Genomic DNA, 22,236 nt, shown 5'->3' with positions numbered 1-22,236 from the left:
ATGCACATGGAGGAGAAGACCGAGTGTGTGTCCCTGCCTCCGCAGGGCCCGCCGGGCCCCCCTGAGTGTGAGCTGGTGTGTATCTTTGGGACGGGCGACCTGGGCCGGTCTCTGGGCCAACGTCTGCTCCAGGCGGGCTACAGGGTGGTGTTTGGTAGCAGGAGACCCCACAGCTGTGGCCCTCTGCCCCAGGGAGCACAGGTACCTGTCTGTCTGTCTATATGTCTGTCTGTCTGTCTAGTTGTCTGTCTGTCTGTCTGTCTGTCTGTCTGTCGGTCTGTCGGTCTGTCTGTCTGACTGTCTCTCTGTCTGACTGTCTGCCTGTTGGTCTATATGTCTGGCTGGCTGTCTGTCTGGCTGTCTCTCAGGCTGTCAGTCTGACTGTTGATCTGTTGGCCTCTCTGTCTGACTGCCTGTCTTTGCCTGTCTGTCTGTTTGTTTACATGCATGTTTGCTTGCTGGTTTTGTACATGTTGTCATGTTAATGATGCATGAACGTGTGTGAACTTGAACATGTGTTACTGTACATTTCCAGGTCAAGGTTCATGCAGCAGCTGCCCAGTCAGCCAAGCTGGTCTTCATAGCTGTCCACAGAGAACACTATGACTTCCTGGAGTCGCTAGGACCACAGCTAAAGGGGAAGGTCAGCCCTCAATATCCTCATGTCATCCACATGAATATTCATCGTCTTTGATAATCTAATTGGAGAACATCAGCTGTTTGGGATTGAGTTATCTGATGATGGATGTAAAATGAAATGAAAGACCAATACCTCGAGGCCAACGCAGAGTATCTGCAGAGGTGAGGAATACACACAAAAGTAATATACAATGTCCTTTGTTCTGTCTAGACTCATTTTTAAGAGGTTATGTGTGTGTTTGTGTTTGTGGATATGTATGTGTTCCTGTGTGCTTTTCTAAGAGTGTGTATTTTTGTGTACGTGGGTGTGTGTGTGTTGGTGTGTGTGTGTGTGTGTTGGTGCGTGTGTGTTGACGTTTCTCACCAGACTGGTCCCTGGAGCATCTGTGGTCAAAGGCTTCAACACCCTGTCTTCCTGGTCTCTGCTGAATGGACCACTGGAGGGGAAACAGGTGGGGGTGTGGGAGAGGAAGGGGCTGAGAAAAGAGAGAGAGAAAGACAGAGAGAGAGAGAGAAAGCGAGAGAGAGAGAGAGAGAGAGAGAGAGAGAGAGAGAGAGAGAGAGAGAAAGCGAGAAGAGAGAGAGAGAGAGAGAGAGAGAGAGAGAGAGAGAGAGAGAGAGAGAGAGAGTAAGAGAGAGAGAGAGAGAGAGAGAGAGAGAGAGAGAGAGTGAGAGAGAGAGAGAGAGAGAGAGAGAGAGAGAGAGAGAGACAGAGAGAGAGAGAGAGCGAGAGAGAGAGAGAGAGAGAGAGAGAGAGAGAGAGAGAGAGAGAGAGAGAGAGAGAGAGAGAGAGAGAGAGAGAGAGAGAGCGAGAGCGAGAGAGAGACAGAGAGAGAGAGAGAGAGAGAGAGAGAGAGAGAGAGAGAGAGAGAGAGAGAGAGAGAGCAGGGGTAAGGAGTTCTGAAAGAAGTTCTGTTGTCCCTACAACAGCCGATTTAAATAGAAAAAGAATATAGGAGTTATGAAGGAATCAGAAAATATAAATATAAAACAACACAAAGGGCGTACAGAAACATACACCCATGTACAAAAATATACACTTAAAAACTGTGTTTACAAGTGATGCAGTTTCCAGTGATTAATGACAGTCTACACATTATTGCACATGTCGGTTAACAGTCTGATGGCAGAGGGGATGTAGGACCTACAGAACCGTTCTGTTTTACATTTCGAGTGCCGCAACGTACGATGAAGCAAGGATAGTATGAATACTAACTACACACACACACACACACACAAGTTGTAGGCAAACACACATGTGCACACATTGACACACGCACATACACACCCCAAGGCACACTTAAGTACGGTGTACACATGGTCACACAAACTTTGTGTTGCAGACATGTCACCAACATTTCAGCCTCAGTTCCAGAACTTCAGAGGGAAACAGAAACACATTCAACCCTCTTGAGACCAAATCTGATTCCGCCTTGCATTCTTTTCAAACATACACGGCCTCACATTCTCATCACATACACATAAACTCATCATACACACACACTGATCACAGATACACAAAAACACAGTCACACACTTAAACATACCCACACACAAGTACACACACATTATCACTCACATCCTACTGTACAGGGCTGTTGTTTGTGTGTTTGCATGTAAATGTGAGTGTGCGTATGTGCTATTTCCTTTCCTTGAAAGATTGCCAAACTGTACACACACACAAACACACACACATTCACACCCAGAAAGAACAACACAGTAGATTTACATAAACAGGTAGTCTAAAGATCTTTTTTTCACAATCTTCAGTTTCTTTAGAGTTTGGTGTGTGGGTAAAGATGCCTGGTCTGTCAGTATGTTAGCAGGTTCTGAAACAGACACATTTAGTTGTCGATTCACTCTTCCAGAATTGAAAGTGATTTCATTTCTTCAAATTGTGCAAATGTTTCAAAATACATTTAAAAACAAGATCAATAATACATTTGAATGCCTTTTTCAGTTTAGTATGTGTGGATGTATGTGTTCCAGAAGGATACATCAATTGTACATGCACAATGTATAACTGATGCCCAGTGACTGTGTTTGTGCGCGTATGTGTGTGTGTGTGTGCAGGTGTGCTTGCGTGTGTGTCTTCCAGAGGTATGCATCCATTGTATAGCTGACACCCAGTCTGTGTGTGTGTTTGTGGGTGGGAGTGTGCATGTGTGTTCCAGAAGTATACACCAAATGCATAGCTGATGCCCTGTGTGTCTGTGTGTGTGTGTGTGTGTGTTTCTTCAGGTGTTAGTGTGTGGGGACAGTGCGGAGGCCAAGCAGGGCGTGGTGGAGCTCGCCACCAGGCTGGGCGTCAGCTCCCTGGACCGGGGCTGCCTCTCCTCAGCCCGGGAGCTGGAAGACATCCCCCTGCAGCTTTTCCCCCAGTGGAGGCTCCCCCTGCGCCTGGCCGTCGGCCTCGCCGCCTCCTTCTTCTTCTACCTGCTCGTCAGGGACGTCATCTACACATACGCCACCCAGGGCAAAGACGTCTCCTTCAGGATCGTGGTCTCCCTGGCCAACAAGGTAGCACACGGCTACAGTCTGATTTAGATGGCTGTTTGCCAGCTTGGTGATCTAATCCGTGTGTGTGTGCGTGTGTGTGTGAGCAGGTGTTCCCCATCGTGTCTCTGATCATGCTGTCTCTGTGTTACCTGCCTGGTGTTCTGGCAGGGATCCTGCAGCTCTACAGAGGGACCAAGTACAGGTCAGTCACCTGCTGGATGCTCAGCACTGATAGGCTGTAGGCCGGAGGGGAGGGGCTCTTTTCAGACAGGGTATTGGTTAGACCTGTGACTCTAAATCCCAGTCCTCGTGCCCCCCGGCCACATGTTTCAGATGTTTCACTGCTCCAACACACCTGATTCAGATGACTGGGTCATTATCAAGCTCAGCAGAATCAGGTGTGTTGGAGCAGGGGAACATCTACAACATGCAGGGCAGGGGGGCCCAAGGACCAGGATTGAGAGCCACTGGGTGAGACTGACTGTGATGTTTTTACAGTCGATTCCCTGATTGGCTGGACCGCTGGATGCTGTGCAGGAAGCAGCTGGGTCTGCTGGCGTTGGGCTTTGCCTGCCTACACGTCATCTACACTCTGATCATCCCCATTCGCTACTCAGTCAGACACACCCTCATCTCCCGGGTGGTCAACGAGGTACAGTAGGCAATGGTGCAAATCGTGTTCAACTGGTAGGAGGTCTGCTGCTTAAAGGTCTATCTATCTGTCCGTCCATCCATCTGCCATCTGTCTCTCTCAACCTTTCTCTGTATTTGTCTGTCGCTCAACCTATCTCACTCTGTCTCTCTCAATCTTTCTTCCGCTCTCTCTCTCTTTCTCTCTGTCTCTCTCAATCTTTCTTTCCCCTCTCTCTCTTTCTCTCGGTCTCTCTCAATCTTTCTTCCCCATCTCTCTCTTTCTCTCTGTCTCTCTCAATCTTTCTTCCCCCTCTCTCTCTTTCTCTCGGTCTCTCTCAATCTTTCTTCCCCCTCTCTCTCTTTCTCTCTGTCTCTCTCAATCTTTCTTCCCCCTCTCTCTCTTTCTCTCTGTCTCTCTCAATCTTTCTTCCCCCTCTCTCTCTTTCTCTCTGTCTCTGTCTCACTCTCTCCCTCCCTCCCTCTCTTTCTCTCTCCCTCATTCTGGATCTCTCTGTCAGATGAAGAACAACAACAAGAGCACTCCTTTTGACTTTGACAACACGGAGGCCTGGGCCACGGACTCCTTCTACATGCTGGGAGTGTTGGGGTTCTCTCTCTACATCCTGCTGGGTCTCACCTCTCTACCCTCGGTGGGCGCCACTCTCAGCTGGAGGGAATTCACTTTTGTGCAGGTCTGTGTGTACAGTGTGTGCGTGTATGTTACAGTTTTTCTGAATTGCTAAAACACTAAAACCCATTGGCTGAACAAAGTTATCAGTTGCCTAAACTCATGTAGCTAATTGTGCAGTCTGTTGTCAATACCTTAAACCATTTCACATGGTAAAACACAATTTGCAAATCTCACATAGACTTTTCAGCAAAACTCTAAACACATTCTCATTCTCAAAACACATTCTGCACTCTAATGGACATGTCATCCATACTGGTAAACACAAATGGCAACAATCAAATACAAATAGAAAAAACATGTCATTGACTAGACACAACCACTCAAAATAGATTTCACTTGTTTTTAAATGATGTGACACAACCAATATAAGCCAGTTCAGAGAGCAAACAGGTTGTTGAAGGTGGGAAAATATTCCTTGTGATGTCAATGACCCTGACCCAGCCCAAAGACAAGAAGAAGCACATTGATCACATGTTTACTCCTTAGATTTTTGTCCCTTTTACTGTATAGTATTGTATACTGTAGCACAGTGCATCGTAGGCTCTATACTGTACAATTACGTAACAAATGGTATGGCCCTGAACATTGCACTTCCCATTTGTTACAGTAACAGAACTGAATGCTCAATAGATTTAGACAGGTTGCAGGTTTATATCAACAAAGAACAGGAGTGAGTTGTGGGTAGTGAGATGCAGGGTATAGTACTCTGATATATCGGCCGATATAGAAAATTACTGTAATGAAATAAAAAATCCAGAAACGCATAACAACACAAACAGATTTCCCTAACATTCTGCCCCACTCGTGTTGCCAACAGGGACGTTGTAGAGTGCCCTTTGGTGACAAACTATGCAAGGCCAGTATAGTATTGTATAGGGGTACAAGGAGGAGAAAGAACAAGAACAATTGCAAAGAGCAAAGCAGAGTAGTAATTTCTGATAAATGTTGAGCTACTATGAAAGAACATGTTTTCGTTCATCAAAAGACAATGACGGATAAATAAGAAATTAGTTTTGAGATTATTTGAGATTCTCCTTGAGAACTATATGTTTTGAACAATGTGTTTTCAATTTTTTGGTGTATTGTTTACTGACTGCTTGATAGTGTATATCATTTTGATCACTTTGTTTATGATTTGAGAGCAGTGTTTGATTTTGAGCACAGGTAAATCTGTTTTGAAGTGAAAGTTTGATTTTGAGGACAGGTAAAACTGTTTTGAGGCGAAAGTTTCATTTTGCAAGAGAATTCGAGGTTTTGTAAATAGTGCTTGAAGATGAGGTTTTGTGTTTACAGTTTTGAGAAAATGGGTGACTGTTTCAAGAATGTGTTTTAGCAATTGTGAAAAACTGTAATGTGTGTACGTGTGCGTGCATGTTGGTGGCTGTGTGTGTGTGTGTGCGCCCAGCCTGTTCATTGCAATACATTGTTATTCTCTGTTATCAGTCACCTGCAGTTGCACTACCAACTGTTGATATTATACATTGCCTAATGTATAATTGAAAGTGAGATTCAAGTCTTCCAATACTCACCATATAGACCACAGTGAAAGCAAATATACTGCTCCAAAAACTGTGTTGTGCAATTCAACTATGTAAAGGAAAAAGTATTTAATGAGACTATTTAATTTGAGCAGTGTACTTAATTGCTATTTGCTATCCCGAGACCCTAGTTACTGTAACTGTAATTCAGACAGGGTGGCAACTGTAGTTTTGTACTTAAAATGCAAAGATATTCATTAAGTAGAATTATGTTACCTGGAAAAAGCAGGTCACATGTTTCACAATTTTGAAGGTCAGTTCCACTGAGAAAAGGGCGGGAGAGGTGTGTGTGCATGTGGGTATTTCTGTCTGTGTGTGCATGAGTGTGTGCATGCGTGCGGTGCGAGTGTATGTGCATGCATGCGTGCATGTGCGTTCGAGTGTGTGTTGGTGACATATACCTGTGTGAGTTCTTTGTGAAACCCACTTCTGTCTCCCCCCCCTGCAGTCCAAGTTGGGCCACCTGACCTTGCTGCTCTGCACAGGCCACGCCTACCTGTATGGCTGGGACAAGTTCCTGCGTTCCTCCACCTACAAGTGGTGGACCCCTCCAGGCTACATGCTGTGTCTGGTGCCGCCCACCGTGGTGCTGGTGCTCAAGCTGCTGCTCATCAGCCCATGCGTGGAGCGCAGCCTCAGTCGCATACGGCAGGGCTGGGAGAGGGGGCAGGCCGGGGGGCCGGCTGGAGGGCCGGGGAAGAGCATCCATCTGTAAGACACCAGCCTCCATTCTCAGTAACAGGGACATTTCCAATGACATTTTGTGGGTTTCAACTGGACAAGGGAGGAATGCATCATCTTTGGAGCGCTATCCGCTAACCGTACCCACTGTGTGTAAACAAGAAACATTGATCTTGTCAGTTTCTGATCGGTTTCTGATTATTGTATGGTATTTCTGTTTATTGTAATGTGTAATTATTGTATTATTGTATCTTGTTGTATATGGAAATACATGAAATCACTTGTCATGGCACTGTAGAATTAGAAACATATTTTATGCTATGAGTTTAATTATAAATGTGAACTACCACTGAACTGTTTGAGTTATCCTAAGAGGACCAAGCTGACTAAGAACTGAAGGGTTACCTCAGGTGAACTAAGCATTGACCTAAAGAACAAGACGCAGCACATAACAAAATCTTAGATATGCAAGATGAACGATCACTGACCAAAGGTTAGAACTTGGAAACAGGGTTTGACTTTGAGGAACCTCCACTATACGAGACCGAAATAGACCAGCACAGATAAAACTAGATACTGACTGACGGAAACCTGGACTTCAGTCGATTATGACTGATAAGAAAGAACCAAACAGCTGATAAACGCAGGCAACCAAGAGAGATAACAGGAATAAGCCACATATGCCATGTATACCAATGTTCGATTGAAGGAGTGTCTTATGAAATGATATAAAAACGTCTGTCGCCTGCTTAGCCAGGCTTTCTACCGCAGAGATCCCATGTTTGTATCTTTGGTGAGATAAATAAGAACTTGCATTTGAACTTGGAAAACCAGCCTGATTCCTGCTCCTCCTTGGGAAGCAAGGAGGCCAATAAACCAATAAGCAACCTTATTGGCTAAAAAGCCACAACATTGTCATGGCACACCAAAGACATCTGTGTTTTTAAACTATCAAGGCGAAATGCAAACACTGTCAGAAATATGCCTCATTACATGGCAAAGACCGCCAAAAAGCGTACATCAACTAACTTTTTGGATCATCGGGCTCTCTCTCTCTCACAGACACACACACACTGGCATTCTGGTGCTAGCAGAGTTAACTATGCAGAGTGTCTCTTGCCTCAAGCTGGATATCAATGTGGGCTGTGAGGGAGCGCTCGTCATACATGGTAACCCCAAGGTTCCTGGCAGAGGATGAGGGGGTCACCGTCGCAGATCCCAGGGTGATTGAGAGATCGTGGGAGATGGAGGGTTTGGCCGGGATGATGAGAAGTTCTGTCTTGGCGAGGTTCAGCTGGAGTGCCTGGTCATCCAGGCGGAGATGTCTGTGAGGCAGGCCACTTTCACCACTACATGTCCCCTTACGTCAACATATACAGTGTTCTGTACACTTGTTAACTGTGTAGTTATAGATGTCAGTGGAACATGAATCAAGTCAAATGATTGGGTATTACACTGGACAAGCTGCTATCTCAACACATAGACTGTGACATGGGAATAGGTATGACCAGGATGAGAACATGCTCTGTGTGTGTATGACACCTCAGATCAGCTCCAGGTGCTCCAGTCCAGAGGCGTTGTTAGACATAAAACTCTACTGGGACACAGGCCCCTATTTATATCCCTTTTTTTCTTCCAAGCGTACTCTGCACAATACACTACTCGGCTATAGAAACTCCCCTTGCTTAACTCACTATACAACAGTTCAGGGCATAAGTTTGAGGGCAGGGACATCAATAGTTAATGCCAGCGCGCATTCATTTTTGCATTAATTTGAGCGCAAATACTGTTTTATGAGCTTTCTGTAATATTGTTTTTATGTTTTAGTCAAAATAAGATCATCGGTAGGCCTATCATCTTGAAACTTTCTTTAGTTTTGTAATGTTTTCTTAGCCAAACTCAATTCGTACTTGTGTGCGAGTCAGACACCTGACTTCTGTGTGCGTGCTGCAGTGGCTATTTGGCAAGCTCAGAAGAGCGCACTGACATGGAATTCTGCAGGCATCAGTTTGTGTTTTCGGTGTTTTGTGTTTTACAAGCGTTGATTGGGATATTGCGTTTTTTTCCCCCGGGATCATCAACCCAAATGAATGCACTGACTAATAAAGTAAATTGTTAAAACTCAAACTTTTGATTTTACTGGGGCACAGCAGATTTATACTGGGGCACGTGCCCCAGTAAAAAGGGTCTAACAACGCCCCTGGTCCAGTCACTGGTTTGATCTCACCTGGAGTTCTGCCCAGTCACATGGTCAGCAGCAGCAAGGAGAGATCTCAACAAGTTGCAGGTGACTCAAACCAGGCTGCTAGATCAGTGCTGGAGGGTTCATGTCACTGTCAAACATCCACCTTCATTTCTGACTAATAAAGACAATGCTTGTATGGTAGCTGACTTCATGTTAGCAGTGTGGATCATTGTGTGGTAGACCTTAGAGAATGAATGAGTAAGTGTGTGCTCTGTATGTGACAAAGAGGGGAACATCCAGTCAGGGGAGGTTTGTATGGATGTCAGACTCTCTCCAGTTGTCTATGAGTGGTGTACAGGGTGTAGTGATTTACTGAGGGATTGGTTAAGTGATGTACAGTCCTGCAGTACAGAGTACAGGGTTCAGGTGGGGTTCAGCCACCAGTTGTATTGTAGGAAACTTGAGAGGTGCAATGACCACTAAGGTTTCATATGGTGCTTCATAAATGGTGGAGATAGTTCTGGAATGACATTCAGGCTGTGTGACACGTCAACAGCTGATGTCACTCACACAATCACCTGCTGGTGTGCTAATTGAGGGTCTCTGCCTTCACCCTTATAGGACTTGAATACTACATGCCTTCACAGACCTGGATACATATGCTCACACATCATGTGTAACTGTGTAACGAATGGAACACAGAACCGAGGGTGGAGACTGGGGAGGCGGAGGCAGCAGATTGAAACAGAGAGCGTGCTGTGTCGCACTAGTGATACAGATTGCAGTGACATCCTGTTTAAATATCCCGCCCTGCTCAGAAGGTGTGCCCCGACTGCGTAATATGACGAGATGCTCGTGACGCGCTAAGGTCTCTGAGTCTCTTGCATGAACCAGCTCCGCCCAATTCATTCAGTACAAGAGTGTCTTGACTGAAATGTAGAAAACATACGCATGCTGACTCTGCACACACACATAAACACACCATACACACACACTTATATTCACACAACTTCCATTCAACATGTCTCTCTGTCATTCTTCCCTCATCACACACAATTTTTCTTTATTTCTTTCTCTCTCTGTTTCTATCTCTCTATCTCTCTCCCATTCACTCACTTCAAAGTAATAAAACCCTTCCTGTCAGCTGACTTGCTAGATAGAATTCAGTCATGAAGGGGTTAACTTGTTTCAGGACAAGGGACTGGGAGGGGAGGAGCCTCTTATCGTTATTTCACTGAAACAAAACTAAAGTGATTCAAAACTCTCGAAACACGTTCTACTTAGTTTATGTAGAGAGTGATTTGGTTATATACAGAGATCATACAAAAACAACATAAGTGCCAACAGGTGAGAACAGGTATATCCAATGATGATGTGAACAGTAAATAGAGACTGTTGCTTGACGTTTGAAATACTATAGAACTATGCTCTTCTATATGCAGTATGTCTGTATTGTACTATTTCTGTCTATGCTATTTATTATTTAATGAAAGTACATTTTCAACAATATAACATTATAATTGTGTTCTTGAGTTTATAGGTTCACAAGATTCATAATTTAACTTCTGGTCTTATTCTAGAAATGGCATCCAGCAGCAGTCTCCTGTCTGAAGAGCAGTTCCTGTGTTCTATCTGTCTGGATGTGTTCACTGATCCTGTCTCTACTTCATGTGGACACAACTTCTGCAAGGCCTGTATCACCAAGTACTGGGACAACAGTGACCTGTGTCAATGTCCCATGTGCAAGGAGAAGTTCTATAGGAGACCTGAGCTTCATGTCAACACTTTCATCTCTGAGATGGCTGCTCAGTTCAGGAAGTCAGAGCCACTGAACGCTGCCATCAGTCCAGAACTGCATCCTACTAATCTTGAAGTGTCATGTGACTACTGTACTGGTACCAAGCTCAAGGCCCTGAAGTCCTGTCTGGTGTGTCTGACCTCTTACTGTGAGACTCACCTGGAGCCTCATCAGAGAGTTGCAGCCTTGAAGAAACACAAGCTGATGGACCCTGTGGAGAACCTGGAGGACAGGATGTGTCAGAAGCATGAGAGACCCCTGGAGCTGTTCTGTAGGACTGACCAGACGTGTGTGTGTCTCATGTGCATGAGAACAGAACATAAGACCCATGACACTGTTACTTTAGAAGAAGAGTACAGACCAAAAAAGAATGATCTGGGGAAGATGATGGCTGAAATGAACCAGATGATGGAAGAAAGATCTAAGAAGGTTCAGGAGATCAAACTCTCAGTAGAGACCAGCAAGAGAGATGCAGAAAGAGAGATATCAGACAGTGTTCAGGTCTTCACGGCTCTGGTGCGCTCCATTGAGAGAAGCCAGGCTGAGCTCATTGAAGTGATGGAGGGGAAGCAGAAAGCAGCAGAGAAACAGGCTGAAGGGTTGATTCAAGATCTGGAGCAGGAGATCACTGAGCTGAAGAGGAGAAGCACTGAGCTGGAGCAGCTCTCACACACTGAGGACCACCTCCACCTGCTGCAGAGCTTCCCATCCCTGAGCACCCCACCACACACCAAGGACTGGTCTGAGATCAGTGTCCACAGTGGTCTGAGTGTGGGGGCAGTGAGGAGAGCTGTGTCTCTGCTGCAGGAGACACTCAATAAAGAGATGGAGAAGCTGTCTGACACTGAATTGAAGAGGATTCAGCAGTATGCAGTGGATGTGACTCTGGACCCTGATACAGCACATCCTTATCTCATCCTGTCTGAGGATGGGAAACAAGTGAGATATGGAGACATAAGGCAGGATCTCCCTGACAACCCAGAGAGGTTTGATTGTTGTGTCAATGTCTTGGGAAAGCAGGGCTTCTCCTCAGGGAGGTTCTACTATGAGGTGCAGGTTGAGGGGAAGACTAAGTGGGATCTGGGAGTGGTCAGAGAGTCCATCAACAGGAAGGGAGTGATCACACCGAGGCCTAACAATGGATACTGGACTGTATGTCTGAGGAATGGAGATGAGTACACAGCTCCGGCTGGACCCTCTGACCCCCTCTCCCTGGGACAGAAGCCCCAGAAGGTGGGGGTGTTTGTGGACTATGAGGAGGGTCTGGTCTCCAATGCTCTGCAATAAATTAATATAAAACCTCATTCAATCCTTTAAAAAACTATTTTGTTTACTACCACAATCAGTGAAATAAATCACAAATCTCCTATGTGAATGTTTAGTTTGGAAAATCTCCAACACAGATCCTAACGTGGTGCTTGTATTCAGGGACAAACACACGTTGTGTTTCAGGTTTTCACTAGTTCTGTTCAAGTTGGAAATGCTCTGAAGACCATAAACTGTAGCTTTATCTCATTGCTTCGGTCAGAGTGTTTAAGCTGTTTAGAGTAATCCACATATTTAACATTACAAACAAACTCAACACAGGTCAGTCAACTAGACATTCATTCATGACCAACAGAGTCACTCCCCCTCTCTCTCATATTAGAAACCCACACACAAAATATGTCCCCCAACAATCAACCTTGAACTCATACACACACACAGAGAGAGATAACAGACTGTCTTAAGTATCGACATTGATATCCCCCACAACTGTCTTCATGGTTAACCTTCATCATCTGTGAACATAGACAAAGAGTTGTGGTCAAAACCTTGCCTAACACAACCACAAAAAATGGTGTTTACTGTATGTGAAATTATGTACTTTATTAAACTATCCAATTTACAGCATTAGAAAATAATCCTGATCTTACCCTGTCTGAGGATGGGAAACAAGTGAGAGATGGAGACAAAGAGCAGGATTTTTTTTCTTCTCCCTCATTGTCACACAGACTCAAACACACACATGCGCACACACACATGCACACACACGGACGTGTCACTGTCTAAATGTTGTATGATATCATCAACACCTTCCTCTGCAGCTTTGGCACATGTAATGATTGAATGTATTGTGAACACGTGTGCACACTGCACATGCAAACATAAACACACACTGATTTGGGGTGTTAATTGAGTAGTCCAGCTGTGGTCAAGATTTGTAACTAATTTGTCAATGTGTGATGTTCTAAAGGGGAAAAGTGGTCTGTTTACTGTAAACAGGTTCTGCAGACACTAGCTTTCTGTCCTGAGTGAAATGAAACAGGCAGATGTTAGACGTCCTCTGTAGTCTTTCTAAACCAACTCAAGAGTATCTGTTCATGTTGTCAGAGACGCCACAGAAAATGAAATGACCATTGTAGCCTCTATGTACGGACATTTTACTGTTTTAACATCGTTTATGTATTGACTTGAAAACATTTTTGTATGGGAATGTTTTGGAGAGGGAAACAGTTCATGTTTCTAGGAGTCTATTTTGATGAGAGGTTGACCTGGGCTGGTCTCATACGTGTCCAGTGATTAATGTTCTGTGTTTTATGACATGGATGGAGTGGGTGAGCCACTAGGGCCTCTATGAAGACATACTGTATGTGCTCCCTGTTTAGAACAGTAATAGACTATGAATGTCTTTCCCATGGGTCTACAGCCTGTTCTTCACTGGCCAAGCTAGACAGTACAACAGCTCTAAGATGGTGGGCCTCTGATGATGTCCTGATGTGTTACAGGTGGAAATGGAAGACATCATCGCATTTGATGACAGCTTGAATTGATCGCAAGTACCTCAGTTCCATGACAGTGATCTGAGGGTACTGGATAGGCTTGAGCAATATGGCTGCCATTCCTGCTGGTCTTCTATGTGTGTGAGGGGTTCTTCTTACGTCCGTCCAAGTGTCTTAGATCTACTATTAGTCCAGAGGCCTGGTCGTGTTCATGAGACTGTGGACTCGTCCAATACCTACACTACCTTCTATTTAGTATGGTAGATGCTTTATGCACATAGTAAGTATATATATATATATATATATATATATATATATATATATATATATATATATATATATATATATATATATATATATATATATATATATATATATATATATATATATATATATATATATATATATATATATATATATATACATACATACTTACCACCACACTATATAATATGGGTATTGGAATGCACTGTTTGTCTTGTTTTACTTCCTGGTTGAGTCACGCAAAGGTATGTCACATGATCTGTACTGATGCTCTCACTGGTCCACCATGTGTAACTGAGCAACAATAAACCACAACAATGAAAACATGAGTGGCCTCTATTGTTGGTTTGATTGTCTGTGGCTCTACATTCAGTAGTGAAGTATAGTATTTTGCAGAAATGTATTTTCCAGGGAAATGCTCCAAATTTGGTTCCCAGTTCTCCTATTTCTCAGTTGTGTTTCTTAAACTGAGCGCCATCTAGTGTGCAACCTTAACATCACACCCCCAAGACAGGTTGCTTATGACAGCACAGAAACATATTTATAGATGTCATGATGGTAAGGAGTTTATTCAAATGGAGACTTTTTTATAACTATTACTTCTAAGATGTAAGTTATTTATATTTTTTTAAGAGCAAATAATTCAAGTATTTAAACATTGAAATTGTGTTTAAAATCAATTTACCATTTAATTCTCAATCCTAAGTAAGTAGGCTACAGGTACATTCTCCCCGAGGCAAGTAGGGTGAAGTGCCTTGCCCAAGGACACAACGTAATTTGGCACGGCCGGGAATCGGACCAACAGCCTTCTGATTAACAGCCCGACTCCCTAACTCCCTCCCTCAGCCATCTGACCCTAGTACCAAGTGATTTTCAGTCCCTACCTCTAACCCATAACCACATTATCTTCATTTAGCAGACACTTTCATCCAAGGAGACAAACAGTGGATGTGGTGTTGAGTACAGAAATGGCATTTATTGTAAAAAAAAAAGGAAAATGAAAATATATTGCTTCATCATTAACAGTGCTTGTAATAAGAACTGCAGATTCACCAGATTAAACACTCCAAGGTTTGTTCTCGGACACATGTTTCCTCCAGAACTTCAGGTATGTCTGAACTACGGTGCTGTTCTTTCTCCAGTCTCTGATCGTAAACTCGCCACAGGTCGCGTTTTTGAAGATCTGTCTCAGATCTTCCTCCATGTCAAGCCCAGCTAGAAACTCTTTCTCCCTCTCAACCCGGTCCAGAACGTTACTCTGTACTTCCTGCGTAAACTGATTTTGGAAGTAGCAGCAGAAAACCCGCCGGCTCAGCAGACACTCCTCCACCGTATCCAGGACTGCAAGGGCATTCTTCACCCTCAGACTCTGGTTCTCATCCTGGAGCTTCTTCAGCTCGGCCCGGACAGACACCATTTGGTCATCATACTTGATCTTCACCTTCTGAAGTTCCTTCTGGGACTCCCTGGACCATATCCACCCTGAGGGTGGAAGAGGGGGGGAATAGAAGAAGAAAGGGAGCAGAGAGAAACAACGGTAGAACAGTTAAAGATACCACCTAAAAAAAAAACTATTCATTTTGAGCCAATACTAGATTTGCAAGAACTGAGTGCCCAGAGATGATCATCTATGGAGCTAGAAAGCTGACAAAAGTATCTGAATTTGAATATGAAAGATCTGAAATATTTGTGTGTCGAATTTCATAAAACTGAAATATTTTGCTGTTGAATATATAATATCTGAATTATTTGTATGCCGAATTTAATAAAACTGAATTATTGTGATCCAAAAATACAATTTTATAAAATTCAGATTGCAGTAATTCAAATTCTTGAAATTCAGATTTCTGAAATTCAGATTCTTGAAATTCTGATTGCTGAAATTCAAATTGCGGAAATTCAGATTGCGGAAATTCAGATTCAGGTTTTGTCTGAACTAGGCCAAAGGTGAAACAGCGTGCTTTCACAGGAAAAAGTAGACGATTTCAGAACGACCGAACTTTACCTCAGAACAAATTGAGTTGCTAGTTGGAGGAATACCCAGATCACACATAAGTATCTGGGATAGCACACATACGTCCCGATGTGTAAAAGTCGGCAAGATCTAGTATGGAGATCGTTGGCATTTGATCGAAACTGACTTCCAGACGACGTGTGGACAATGAATCCAATCACACCCGGCCGCACTACAGATATCCTGTTAACCATAGATAACTCCTTATATCTATGCTGTTAAATACTATGTCCGATCTCTCAGACAGCAAATATTTCACTATCCATAACCGATCTGAAATGTCACTTAGGAAATGAACATAGCCTATAGGCTGAACATTGACTTTGATAGGATTAAGGAGACAATGAAAAATATGCTTGACCATCCAAAATTGGCTATTAGTAATACAGTAGCTAGCTAGCGTGACTTGATTCAACCTGGATTTTCTGTGTGGGTATTATAATTAAGAGACACAATTGAAGTTCATGATTTTATATCAGGCTGGATGTTGATGCCATCAAGTTCTTAAAAGAACTCCAACACAGAAAAGAGAACAACGGAACATAAATATATAGGCTATAGCTTTGCCAGTTGTTCCGCGTCTTCCATCGGTCTCTGCCGCCCTGACTATCTCGACTCACTTGGTAACAGTAATTGATGATTTTGGTAGAGGAGAAGACACAAGTTTTTACAGGTTTCATAAGCACTTGCTCCATACTCTTCTCCAACGAGCAAGCTTTTGTTCTGGGGTAAAATTCGGTCAGAGAATGTCTATATTCGGTCGTTTTGAAATCGTCTACTTTTCCCTGTGAAGGCAAGCTGTTTCACCTTTGGCCTAGTTCAGACAAAATCTGAACGCAATCTGAATTTCCGCAATCTGAATATCCGCAATCGGAATTTCCGCAATCAGAATTTCAAGAATCTGAATTTCAGCAATCTGAATTTCAAGAATCTGAATTCCTGCAATCTGAATTTTAGAAATTTATATTTTTGGATCAAAATAATTCCGTTTTATTAAATTCGGCAAACAAATAATTCAGATATTATATATTCAACAGCAAAATAGTTTTATGAAATTCGACACGCAAATATTTCAGATGTTTTATATTCAAATCCAGATACTTTTGTCAGCTTTCTAGCTCCATAATCATCAAGACTCTTGAACAATGATTACACTATATCAACAAAGTGTTTGAAACTTCTTGACCAGACTGTCTCGAGGGACTATGTGACAGGTTGTCTATGTGTGATCTACTGTCTGTGTCCTAGTGGAGGTGCTTACGAAAGGCCGCGAGCCCCAGCAGCGGAACCAGTGCAGCGTAGTACCACTTGCTCCCGTCGCCTCCGCCCCTCTGCTCTGGACAGATGTTCAATTCCTTGAGGTTGTTCTGGTTGTCCATCTAGATCTCCAGACTGCAGAACAGGAGACTGACTCAAGCACTGTCATAAACTGTTTTCTGATCAGTTCAGAGGGTTCCAATGATCCGCCTAGTTAGCCGATAACGAAAGGTTGAAATAACCTGCAGATACCTGGCCTCTGTCAGGAATGTTTCACTTCAAACAGGTTTCTATTCTCTTCAACTCTTCACTAAACATAGCGGGGGGTGAAATCATCATCATATAATTTTAGGTCTTTGAATATCAGTATTGAGTGCATGGCAGTTCATAGGATATAAATATACCCATACAAGAAGTACAAATGATCAAAATAAATTATTCTGATCTTCATGAAAAACAATATTGTGTAGTTTTGGTTTACAACATCACCCTATGTTTGTAAAATGGTAGGCTCCTCAAACCAAAATGACTTGGCCTGGGTTCTGGAGGCTTGTCATAGACGCTTGATCACGTAGATCCAGCCTGACAGGTCGATCTGGTTCTGGGAGAGGAAGTGGATAGTGTGTGATCAATCCACTGCTGTTTGCTATCTGAAGAATCAGAATCAGAATTTCGTTTGTTCGCCATGTAAGTTTACACAAACACTGAATTTACCGTGGCAGGAAGGTGCATAAAATAAACAAATACGGATCTTAAATAAAAAAGTCGAAATGTAGAATATTCTAACTTATTCTAAGAACTAAACAAAACAGTATGCTCTTCCTAGGTAGGAACCGGGGTGGGCAGCTCCTTCCTGGTGATGGGGCAGAGGTGGAAGAGGGGTAGGAACATGCAGCACACTGTTACAGGAAACCGGAAGTGATAGAGGTGGTGGAACACTGGACCCTGCAGCCACTAGGGCCTCTATGAAGACATACTGTATGTACTTCCTGTTTAGAACAGTAATAGACTATGAATGTCTTTCCCATGGGTCTACAGCCTGTTCTTCACTGGCCAAGCTAGACAGTACAACAGCTCTAAGATGGTGGGCCTCAGATGATGTCCTGATGTGTTACAGGTGGAAATGGAAGACATCATAGCATTTGAAGAGACATCAGTTGGAAATGACAGACTGGGTTAATCTATGGTACATGGGTGGATCCCATCTGACAAGAGGAATACTACAGAATGAGATACTAGATAGGAGCCCCCCACAGATCACTGTGTATTACCTTTATCCAAGTTAATAGTACACAAGTACATATGGTGACATTTGGGAGTTCTGAAATTTATGATTTCATTTGGCTGTCGTGTTTCTGTATGTGTGTTACTGTTATTACTTTTCAGAAACCTTACCTTCGGTTAGTCCATTCTCTTTAGCTATGTTCCTTCCCAGCCTAGCTGAATTATGTTGTAATGATACGGTGGTCCCCAGAAGTTATTGCAAATTAAGACTCAAAACATATGTTTAGTAAATCAGTCAGTCAGTTAAAGGTATTTCACTGATATGACCAGTTTCAGCTAGTTAAAATACAGTGAAACAGTCTTAAGAATGTAGTTCATATTGCTACCTTTCTCAAGACAGTAAAATTAAGGCTGAATCCCAATACTCCCCCTACTCCTTCCCCCTAGCCCTTAGTTTACCCCTAGCCCTTTGCCCTTGAAACTGAGGGGTAAGGGCTACATATCCCTAAGAAATGGGACGCCACTTGGTTACAGGTATGTCATCTAAAATAATACAAAATGTCATATTATGGAAGTTATAGGTATTATGAGTATGAATGTTATCCAGTATGCTTGCACATGGATACGTATCCAATTACATCCAGAGAACAATAGAGTTGCAGAAAAAAGGAGATGTGTTTATTGGGACTTTCAGAGGCTGTGTAGAGTGTGAGACCTTGCTAGTCCAAGGAGGACAACAGGCATTCCACTTGCATCTCCAGGCTCCCAGGACTTCTCCATCTGAATCTCAGGACAGAAATACGAAAGGTCCTCAAAATCAAAGATGGCGTCCATCCATGACTGCATCTGCCTCTGAGAACACATTGAGACCACAACATTAAGTATTATAATTATATTAAGACACAAACTAACAGTTAACACTATACAGGTAGAGTGTGTGAAGGGGAGAGAAAGAGAGAGAGACAGACCGAGAGATGGAAACTGCACCTTGATCCTTAACAACAAATGATCTGGCTCCAGCTCTGTCCTGGTGGTCTGATGGACAGAATGACCCCTAAGAGGAGATGGGGGAATCCATTGGCCTGTGGAGTAGCAGTTAAGAGACATGAGAGATGAGACAGCTTTGGCTTCCTGGTAGGACTACAGTATGGTTACAATAATATTACACTACTATGATTGTGTCACAAACTGGGGAAGCATGGACAGCCTTGCCTTCCAAAAGGCAGAGCAGGACCACCACAAAGAAGAGATGTATCAGATGAATAGCAGTGTATTGATAAAATTAGTTTTTTGATGGTCATCGGAATATTCTTTTTTTGAGGCTTTTAACAAAATCACCAACACATAAAAGTAGTTTGTTTTGATTTATTTTCATGGCAGGGTTGTTCTGTAATATCTCGCTTAAACAATATGATATTCATTTAGTAGACACTTTCATCCAAAGAGACATACAAATAGTGCATGCAGTATGTACAACTTTGGAAGTATTTTCCAAACAAACTTCAAATGATAAATAAACATTCCGTTTGCAATTCATTTTGCATAGGTATGAATTAATTAAATATTTTTTTTTTATTAAAATGAAATATTGAAAAAAAATATTTCCGTGATGGGATAAATAAAAAAAAACAATAGAAAATGTAAATGATACATGTCATGGAATGCTCAAACTGCTACTCAAAGGATGAATAAACGCTTTATGGACATTCCATAAGTTAGGTTCTCCCTGGTGGTGTTGGGCCCAGCAGAACCTCCTCCGCCCGCCTGTGTTTTTCCAGGCCCACCTGGAGCCTCCAGAACCTCAGGTAGGCCCACATCAGGCTCCCGTTCTTCCTCCGGTCCAAGTTCAGAACCGGGGCACAGAACCGGTCCTTCTTAAAGATGTCCCTCAGTCCTGTCTCCATGTCCAGCCCGGCCAGAACCCCTCTCTCCCTTTCCACCCGATCCACAATCTCCTTCTCCTTCTCCAGCCTCCTCTGTCGGGGGACCAGCAGGCTGCAGAAGGCCTCTTGCCGCGCCACCAGCCCCTCCTCCAGCTCCCCCAGGGCGGTCTGGGCCTCCCGGTGCCAGCGGCTGTCCTCCTCCCTCTGCAGGGCGGCGTGGAGGGCAGCCCCGGCCGCTCCTGCCCACTGCAGGTGGCTCCTCTCCTGGGTCAGGGCCTCCCTGTCCTCCCTCAGCTTGTGCCGGATCTCCCGGAGCTGCTGGTTCTGGGAGGCCATGGCCTGGCGGTAGCCCTGAGGAGGGAGGGAGAGGCCCGTGTCAATGTGGCTGGGTTAGGATCAGAACCTGGCTCTCTACACCTCTCTTACCTTCCTCTCCTCCCACCTCTACTCTCCTCTCTTCACCTCCCCTTACCTTTAATTGCTCTCCTCTATTCAGCTCCCTTTACCTTCAATTCCTCTCATCCTCCACTGACCTGTAATCTGTTTTCCTCCTCCCCCCTCTCCTTTCTTCCTCCCCTTCAGTTCCTCCTCTCTCCTCCCCCTCTCCTTTACTCCTCCCCTTCAGTTCCTCCTCTCTCCTCCCCCCTCTCCTTTACTCCTCCCCTTCAGTTCCTCCTCTCTCCTCCCCCTTCTTCTTTACTCCTCCCCTTCAGTTCCTCCTCTCTCCTCCCCCCTCTTCTTTACTCCTCCCCTTCAGTTCCTCCTCTCTCCTCCCCCCTCTTCTTTACTCCTCCCCTTCAGTTCCTCCTCTCTCCTCCCCCCTCTCCTTTACTCCTCCCCTTCAGTTCCTCCTCTCTCCTCCCCTGACCTGTGCTCTGTTCTTCTCCCTTTCCAGCTCCAGCTCCAGCTGGACCGTTTCTTTCCGGGTCTCCCTCAACGTCGCTCTGTACTTCTTCTCCAGCTCGGCCCGGACGGCGGCCATGTTCTGTTCATACTGGACCTTCACCTCCTGGACCTCCTTCTGGGACTCCCTGGACCATATCCACCCTGGGGGGAGGAGGGGGTGGGAGAGGAGGAGGAGGGGGATAGGAAGAAAGAGGGTGAAATGAGTGGGGAAATAGGGTGGGAGAAGGATGTAGGGAAATGAGGAAAAGAGAGAAGGTGAAGAGAGGGTGGGAGGACAAACAAAAGACAGCCAGAAAAAAAGGGAAAGATATTTAAAAAAAATAGTATAATCAAAATCACTGGTATTTGTTATCTATGACATGTCTATTGACAACGACTAGGATTGAAGGGAGTGTGGGAGGCATAACCTTGTCAACAAAAGAGACTAACAGAAGTTACATACCAACAACGTAGTCTCGACCACACCGGTAGAGGGACTATGTGACAGGTTGTCTATTCGTGAGCTACTTTCTGTGTCCTAGTGTAGGTGCTTACGAAAGGCCGCGAGCCCCAGCAGCGGAACCAATAGAGCGTAGTTCCACTTGCTCCCGTCGCCTCCGCCCCTCTGTTCCGGACGTATGTTCCATTCCTGGAGGTCATTCTGGTTGTCCATCTAGATCTCCAGACTGCATAACAATAAATACAAGTTGAATGGCATCTGAGAGTTAATGTAAACAAGGGTTTGATGATGTGCAAAAGACACGACAGAAATGTCAGGGCATGTTATAAGCCGCATAGTTTAGTTAAAGGTAATAATAATAAATGTTATTTCTAAAACAATCTCAAAGTGCTATGTCATGTCTCGTGCAGAGTGCATGTTGGCGAAGATTCGTTCACAGTTTCTAATCTCTGCAATAGGTTTTATTATCCCTTCAGAAGGTTGATCCGGCTAGTGAGCAGATGTGCTAACATGTGTCAAATGTTAGATAGGACATTTGGGTGTGTAAATAACTTTCAGATACCTGGCTTAATTGACTCCGTCAGGAATGGTTCATTTTGCAGACAGACAATATTCTATTTGCTCTTCCGCACTCTGCAGTAAACATTGCGTAATGTTCCCAAGTAGAGGGGTGTTGAAATCAAAGTCAAATTTTAAAACTTCAAATAGCCTATATTATAATGGCATTGAAATTAATGCAATATAAATATACATGTACAAAAAATATAGATGAGGAAATACATAATTCCTTACTCTATGAATGACAATATTATAGTTTTGTTTC

General features: G+C 43.8%; 4 protein-coding genes across 6 annotated transcripts; 2 read left to right on the top strand and 2 right to left on the bottom strand.

Moving 5' to 3' along the window:
* LOC146295042 (metalloreductase STEAP4-like) lies at positions 1–6,715 on the top strand. The gene is made up of 9 exons (XM_084695938.1): positions 1–201; positions 536–679; positions 767–801; positions 1,007–1,091; positions 2,881–3,159; positions 3,246–3,340; positions 3,637–3,790; positions 4,290–4,463; positions 6,449–6,715. Exons 1-9 carry the CDS (start codon positions 1–3, stop codon positions 6,713–6,715), a joined length of 1,434 nt encoding a protein of 477 aa, XP_084552064.1.
* A 3,733-nt stretch (positions 6,716–10,448) lies between these two features.
* On the top strand, positions 10,449–11,958 carry LOC146295041 (E3 ubiquitin-protein ligase TRIM39-like). The gene is made up of 2 exons (XM_084695420.1): positions 10,449–11,559; positions 11,668–11,958. The coding sequence occupies exons 1-2, from the start codon at positions 10,449–10,451 to the stop codon at positions 11,949–11,951; spliced, it is 1,395 nt and encodes a 464-aa protein (XP_084551546.1). The 3' UTR covers positions 11,952–11,958.
* A 2,382-nt stretch (positions 11,959–14,340) lies between these two features.
* Positions 14,341–17,198, bottom strand: LOC146295040 (uncharacterized). 3 transcript variants are annotated; one of them, XR_014753273.1, is made up of 2 exons: positions 15,696–16,511; positions 14,341–15,172 (listed from the first exon to the last, which is right to left on the bottom strand). XR_014753273.1 is itself a non-coding variant. In XM_084695883.1 (2 exons), exons 1-2 carry the CDS (start codon positions 17,081–17,083, stop codon positions 14,748–14,750), a joined length of 543 nt encoding a protein of 180 aa, XP_084552009.1. In that variant the 5' UTR covers positions 17,084–17,198; the 3' UTR covers positions 14,342–14,747. The 3 variants fall into 3 exon arrangements, 1 of the variants encoding a protein (XP_084552009.1); XR_014753274.1 differs by having other exon boundaries at positions 16,325–16,511; XM_084695883.1 differs by lacking the exon at positions 15,696–16,511 and adding an exon at positions 16,966–17,198 and having other exon boundaries at positions 14,342–15,172.
* Positions 17,199–19,777: 2,579 nt separating this feature from the next.
* Positions 19,778–22,060, bottom strand: LOC146295039 (coiled-coil domain-containing protein 127-like). The gene is made up of 4 exons (XM_084695723.1): positions 21,976–22,060; positions 21,509–21,639; positions 20,937–21,115; positions 19,778–20,419 (listed from the first exon to the last, which is right to left on the bottom strand). Exons 2-4 carry the CDS (start codon positions 21,624–21,626, stop codon positions 19,901–19,903), a joined length of 816 nt encoding a protein of 271 aa, XP_084551849.1. The 5' UTR covers positions 21,627–21,639; positions 21,976–22,060; the 3' UTR covers positions 19,778–19,900.
* Between the last annotated feature and the right edge of the window lie 176 nt (positions 22,061–22,236).

The sequence above is a fragment of the Hypomesus nipponensis genome, chromosome 4 (genome assembly GCF_054491055.1).
Source record: "Hypomesus nipponensis isolate SF chromosome 4, ASM5449105v1, whole genome shotgun sequence".
Taxonomy (NCBI): domain Eukaryota; kingdom Metazoa; phylum Chordata; class Actinopteri; order Osmeriformes; family Osmeridae; genus Hypomesus; species Hypomesus nipponensis.
The sequence above is the reverse complement of the archived record's forward strand: the minus strand, read 5'-3'. Positions and strand labels throughout refer to the sequence as shown.